The following is a 7398-nucleotide window of genomic DNA, read 5'->3' on the forward strand; positions in this document are numbered from 1 at the left end:
AACTCAATTAACGATTCAGGTTTTGATTACTTGAAGTGTATGTATGCATATATGTGTGTATACATCACTTTATGGATAAGTGAAGTAATAGACAGTAACTATGGTATAAATATTGGAACGATATACTATATTATAAAATGCTTTCATAGATTACAGTTCTGTTCGTCCTCAACATTAAATATACATTTTTCATAAGGAAATGTTTACTTTATAATTTACTTAAATCTGTAGAATTATAGCCTTTCTGTTATAGACACGTAGAGGTAGAAGTTTAGCTAACATAACCAAATAATACAAAAATTACAGCAGGATTTTTAAAACTTTATCAAAAAAGTCTGAGAAACCCCACCTCCAAAATGTTGCTCTCTTTTGACCATTATCTGATTGACAAATAACTTCAATTTAATTTAATCAGATAACAGAACTTGGACCAAACATCTACCTAATTATGGAGAGCCTCAGGAACTAAGGAAGCTATGAACAATTTCCTTCCTTCTTGAATTAAAAAAGTAATAAATTAAATAAATACATAAATAATATAAACTATGTGTCACCAAAAATCACAAGTGTGACAATGTTTATATCTATCAAACATATTTTGGTAAATTCAAGTCACTCTATTTTCCTAAGTTTAATCTTCTACCTATACTGGATCTGAATTTACCCAGAATTTACATTACAATAACAACATTTTTCAAAGAATTCTTCAAAATTCGCTAACAAACACTTAAATTTTAAATAACAGTGATATATTTTTCAAACCGAAACTAATGGTATCGCTATTTCTTTTACCATGTTTCCCAGAACGAAAAGAAGATCAAATTCTGTTTTCAGTTAAAAATGTAGAACAATATTTTAACAGTAAAAATTTCAAAAGTCTTGTAAGAAGAAAATATTCTAGAACAGTGTTTTAAAATATAGTATACATTTCTCCCAAAAGGTGGTGTAATGAATAACATACACTTAGTAAAGTTCTACATAACAAAGAGGTGACAAGAGGTACTAAATGATACTGAGGTAATAGCATAGTATACGGGTAATATATGAGAAGTGACCCCTGCCATCACCACCAATAGAAGTACCATTGGTTACTCAGTGGTACATAAGAAAAATACCATACCATTAAATTTCAAATTTCAGAAACTGGTGAAATTTCCAAGTATCTGTGGGAAAACAAGGGAGATTACAAAGTGACAGATTTTGAATATTTCTATTGCAATGTGACTCACTAAAAAACTCAGTGAATTTATGAATTATGAAACTGAATTTTATGATGCTTCAGTATGGCCACAACCAAATGGCTGGAACTAACAAGAACATAAAAATAATATTGTCTCCTACAGTGTTGTGCAATTTGTTATTCTGTTTAACAGAGAAGAAGAGATGTAAGGAATGATTTAAAGAACAAAGTGAATTTTGGCTAAACTATTTTTGGAACCACTGTTTTAGAACATTGAGAGTTGGTGGGGTGGGTGTTAAAAATTATTAGATTCATACAAAATATATTTGAATAAAATTAATTACGACATTCATGTTCACATGATTTTTCATTGAAAAACATGGTGCCCTTTTCTTCTAAAAATTTTCTGATCTCTTCTCGAAATTTGTCTATATCGATTTCTGGAAAGAAGAATTGAATTTCCGTATTTGCTGTTTCTTCAGAATCTGAATTAGAGAAAGGAAGAGAGAAAACAAAAAAATCTTTCAGCTTTTGAAACAATATAAGTATCATAAAAATATACTATAATATATAGACATTAATATATATAGACTTTGATTCTTACACTGGTTTCAGTCACTGGACTCGGACCATACTGGAATGGTTTTGCTGATTATATCAACCACAGTACCTGGTACTTATTTTAAATTGTGAAAGAAAGAAAGCTGAAGCCAACTTGGGTATAAAATGACACAATAAAGTATTGGTTTCAGCTTTTGGTACAAGGCCAGGAATTACAGGGAAGAGTAAAGTCAATTACATTGAATCCAGCATGAAAAGTTGACCTCAGTGGAATTTGAATTCAGAATGTAAAGATGAACAAAATGCTGCTAAGCATTTTACCTGGCGTGCTAATAATTCTGCCAGCTTACCACCTTAGACACAACTAAATATCACAAACTGCTTTGTTTGATGTTTTATTTTGTGTGTGGTATGATTTTTTTAAAAAGCCACCACAATGCAAAGATCTTACAACAACACCATTCATAGGGTGTACATCTGCATTAAAGAGCATATTCATAGAAACGCCTCCATTGGCAAAATATATCACAAGATATGTCAAAAGAAGATCACAGTTATTAAAGCTGCAGAACAAAATATAGGAAATTTGAGGATTAGAAAAGCTATCCTAATTAATAAAACTTAATCCAACTATTAACAGCGATTGATCTAATATACACTGACAGGTTGGTTTAGAACAGATAGTCAACATATGCTACAGCTCTGCCACAAATTTAGCATTTGTAAAAGTAACTGATTAGTTAATAATTTTTAATCTTGACCTGTGTTTGTGTGTGTGTGTGTGTATATATATATATATAAATATATATACATACACATACACACATATATATATATATATATATATATATATATATATATATATATATATATATATATATATATATATATATATATATATATATATATATATATATATGCATATATACATACATATACGTACATACTTACATCTATACATATACATATATGCATATGTGGACACAGGACATCATGAAACATGTACAAAAAAAAATACGAAGTACGAGTACATGGAACATGAACTATTCTTTTCAACAATGAAAGACACAAATGGAAAACACACATATATATACATATATATACACATATACATACATACATACATACATACATATATATATCTATATAAATACATATATACACACACACATATATACATATACATGGCTTACTTGCATTTGATGAGGCTGCAAGGAGAGAGACTTGGAGACGCTACTATGAAAGGCTGCTATATGAAGAGAATGAATGGGAGAAAGAGAGTCTGCCAAATGTCGACCCAACAGAGGGACCAGCTATCTGAATTGATAGTACCTTCATAGATAAAGCAATTAAGGGTACGAAAACAAGGAAAGCCCCCGGCCCATCAGGAATCACCACACAGATGCTTAAAATATCCAGCAATGTCAGCCATAGTCTAGTCACCCGTATAGCCAATCAGGTGACAGATGATGTAGTCATACCCAATGACTAGTGTAGCAGCACCATAGTCAACTGCTACAAAGGTCAGGATGATGCATTAGATACAAATAATTACAGAGGTATCAAGTTGGATCAGGTAATGAAAGTCACAGAGAGGGTCATAGACCAACTAATTAGGGAGAGAGTCAGTTTAGACGAGATACAATTTGGGTTTGTGCCAGGGAAAAACACCACTGATGCTATATTTCTGGTAAGACAGCTGCAGGAGAAATACCTAGCCAAAGATAAACCTCTGTACCTAGCTTTCGTTGACATGGAGAAAGCCTTTGACAGGGTCCCCCGATCCCTTATCTGGTGGTCAATGAGGAAACTAGGGATAGATGAGTGGTTAGTGAGAGCTGTGCAAGCCATGTACAGGGACGCTGTCAGTAAGGTGAGGGTTGGCAACGAGTACAGTGAAGAATTCCAGGTAGAGGTAGGGGTCCACCAAGGTTCAGTCCTCAGCCCCCTCCTATTTATCATAGTCCTCCAGGCAATAACACAGGAATTCAAGACAGGATTCCCCTGGGAGCTTCTCTATGCTGATGACCTTGCTCTAATACCTGAGTCACTATCAGAACTAGAGGAGAAGTTTCAGATGTGGAAGCAAGGATTAGAATTGAAGGGCCTTAGAGTCAATCTAGCAAAAACCAAAGTCTTAATAAGCAGGAAGGCAGACAAACCACAAATCTCATCAGATAGATGGCCCTGCTTGATCTGTAAAGGTGTAGGTAGAAACTCCATAATATGTAGCCGGTGTAAGCTATGGACACATAAGAGGTGCAGCAGTATCAAAGGAAGGCTAACTAGCAAGATAGTTTTTGTGTGTGGCAAATGCTCAGGGGCAATAAACACTGAAAATGTGCAGAAAACAACCTTTGCCACACTCCATGGAGAAAAACTAGAAGTAGCTGATAGCTTCCGCTACCTAGGTGACCAAGTTTGTAGCAGGGGAGGGTGCACTGAAAGTGTAACTGCTAGAATAAGAATAGCCTGGGCAAAGTTTAGAGAGCTCTTCTCAAGGTTCATGGGTACTATTTCATTTTAAGAACTAGTTACAGCACTAAATCTATTCCAACACATTAAATGATGCTTGTATGCTTGTTTTATTAACTTTTGCTGGGGTTAAAGAGAATGTAAACACTACTGGAGTTTGAATTCAGGTCATCGAGGTCAGTACCTCACTTATTCAAGTAGATGTTTCAACAGTTATCATATAGTAATCAGTGAAAGATAGAGAAAAATTTCAAAAAAACTAAGGAAGATATACCTGAACCATGAGCACAATTCCTTGTATCGGTCAGTCCAAAACGCCCACGTATAGAAGTGGGTTCTTCAAAAACTGTCCTAAAAACAGAATTAATGGAAAATAACATCAAATAATGTAAATGGATAATAATTTTTAACATAGGTATATAACTACTAATAGAGAGGGGAGGACACTTTATAAATTAACCCCAGCTCTTGAGCGGTACCATATATGCTGGCATTTAAAACACATTTTTATTCTTAAATGTAACAAAAAATTGCTATGCACCTAATATGACATATTACAGGTAGGATACAGAGTACATGAGAGTATGATGAAACATATTAAATTTGCTTTTTACCACAAAATATACTTGCAAATAGGAGTGCATCTTAAGTGAGAATAAGTTTTATATAGCAGCAAATATATTTATCAACAAAATGCAAAGTAGACTCTAGTGAGATTTGAACTTGGACATAAAAAGAATGTAACTAAATGCTGCAAGGTATCGTCTGAGAAGATATTGATTCTACTGGTCTCTACTCAGAATATTAAAACAAATTAAAAAGGTAAAATATAACCATTGTCAACATTTTATATTAATTTTATCATGTCAGCATGGATGATATAGTCCCAAGTATTTAATGAAAAATATTCTAATGATGTAGATTACTGATAACCTTTTCTACTATTTGATACAAGGCCTGAAATTTTGGGGAAGGGGACTTGTTGATTACATTGGCTCCAGTGTTCAACCCTGAAAGGATGAAAGGCAAAGTAGACCTTGGTAGAGTTTGAACTCAGAATGTCAGGACTGATGAAATGCCACTAAGCATCTTGCTCAACATGCTAATGATTCTGCCAGCTCACTGCCTTTGCTAACTATAAATAACGACAAATATCTGTTCAGTCTTTATGTGACTATGACAATACACAGTTGTGGTAAGGTACAAGAAGATATATTTTTTTTCTTTTCCTATCTGTTGGAGGGGGTAACCAGTGACAATGTAATTCCATCAAGGGGGTATCAAAATATATTCACATACAAAAGAATGTATAGCTAGACCGATGAAGATTACTTGTTAATATTTCTACATTAGAAGGCGCTAAGCTGGTAGAATCATTAGCACGCAGGGCAAAATGTTTAGCGACATTTCATCCATCTTTATGCTCTGATGTTCAAATTCTGCTGTGGTTGACTTTGCCTTTCATTCTTTTGGGGTTGATAAAATAAGTATCAATTGAACACTGGGGTTGATGTAATCAACTTACACACTCCACCAAAGTTGCTGGCCTTGTACCAAAATCTGAAACCAATATTTCTTCAAAATGTTTGACTTCTACAAAATCTTATTTATTCTAACCTATATATGCTTTAATCCATTGTCAGAAATCATTTATACTGTGTCCCTTCTCCACTGGCAGTAATGAAGGAACTACCTCCACATATAGATCTATTTATTTAATATATATTTAATCCATTGCTTTGTTAAGCAACAACACCACTGAGTGCTTTTAGTAGCATTTGGACTAGTTCTTTAGTTTGAGGATAAATAAACTCAGTATCTGAATGAATTGTTGCCTACTACAACAACCCACGGCCTGTTGTTTTTTCTCTTACTCCACAACAGTCTTGGAAACCCCACAAAATATCATGGATGCTGCTCTTCTTCCTCTGACTAATCCATAGAAAATATTAAAAAACAGAAAGTTCAAGAATAAGATATCATCATAATCATCATCAGCAGCATTTAACATCCATGTTTCATGCTGACATGGGTTGAATGGTTTCACAGGATTCGATGTGGCCAAGGACTGCATCATGCTCTGATGTCTGTTTTGGCACAGTTTCTATGGTTGGATGCCCTTGCTGATGTCAACCACTTTACAGCATGGATTGAGTACATTTTGCTAGTCACCTACATCACTGAGGTGTCCATGCAGCCCATAGAATTACAAACCTTGCTGGGAGGTCAGCTTCATGCTAGGGGACAAAAGGAGTTGGGAGGGAAGTAGCAAAGATAATACATAGTTGAGTAGTCTGCAGGAGTGGGGGTGGTGGGTAGGTAGAAAAGCCAAGATTAATGCATAAGAGAAAGTGGTGGATGAGTCACTGTAACATGGGTGGAGAGCATAATACATAGCACCTCCAGAACTTAGTTTTGCTGATGAATGTGGGGCTTTTTGAGAATCTCACATCGTCAGAGATCCTGGTCCCTTGTCATCTCCTTTGTCAGGCTCAGGGTTCTGAGGTCAGCCTTACCCACTTCAATCCATGTTTTCTTGGTTCACCCCTCTTTCACAACTTCTGGTGACATTTAGCAATCAGCACTTCTTTATACAGTTCTCAATCCATTCATATCATGTGTTCATAACAGCAGAGTCTTCTTTCTTGCACAGTTTTTCCTGCTCAGTTTTTCCCTCAGTACCTTTGTACTAACTCTTTTACTCACACTCACACTGCACATCCAACGAAGCATACTCACTTCATTTCTTTCCAGTCTTCTCAAGTCCTCTGCATTCAAGACCTATGTCTCACTACCATCCAGCATTGCAGTTCTAATGCAAGCATCAAACTATTAGGGAAAGGATCTTCATTATCAGCAGTGGTCATAGTTTGCTGAACTTCCTCCAACCAGTTCTCACACTAGACTTTCAGAGCAACCACCTTTGCTTATTACATATCATCATCATCATCATCATCATCATCATCGCTTAACGTCCGCTTTCCATGCTAGCATGGGTTGGACGATTTGACTGAGGACTGGTGAAACCGGATGGCAACACCAGGCTCCAATCTAATTTGGCAGAGTTTCTACAGCTGGATGCCCTTCCTAACACCAACCACTCAGAGAGTGTAGTGGGGGTTTTTACGTGTCACCCACACGAAAATGGCCACGCTTGAAATGGTGTCTTTTATGTGCCACCC

At 35.5% G+C, this 7398-nt stretch overlaps 1 protein-coding gene across 2 annotated transcripts in view; it reads right to left on the reverse strand.

The window, feature by feature from the left end:
• Positions 1–308: 308 nt before the first annotated feature.
• Positions 309–7398, reverse strand: part of LOC106876202 (nucleoside diphosphate kinase 6) — a 34693-nt gene continuing 27603 nt past the window's right edge. For both annotated transcript variants that reach the window (XM_014924659.2, XM_052970469.1), the window contains 2 exons: positions 4491–4567; positions 309–1665 (listed from right to left, as the gene is read on the reverse strand). In XM_014924659.2, the coding sequence (XP_014780145.2) occupies positions 1517–1665; positions 4491–4567 (226 nt within the window). In that variant the 3' untranslated portion in view covers positions 309–1516. The remainder of the gene's footprint in view (positions 1666–4490; positions 4568–7398) is intronic.

This window comes from Octopus bimaculoides, chromosome 9 (genome assembly GCF_001194135.2).
Source record: "Octopus bimaculoides isolate UCB-OBI-ISO-001 chromosome 9, ASM119413v2, whole genome shotgun sequence".
In the NCBI taxonomy this organism is placed as follows: Eukaryota; Metazoa; Mollusca; class Cephalopoda; order Octopoda; family Octopodidae; genus Octopus; species Octopus bimaculoides.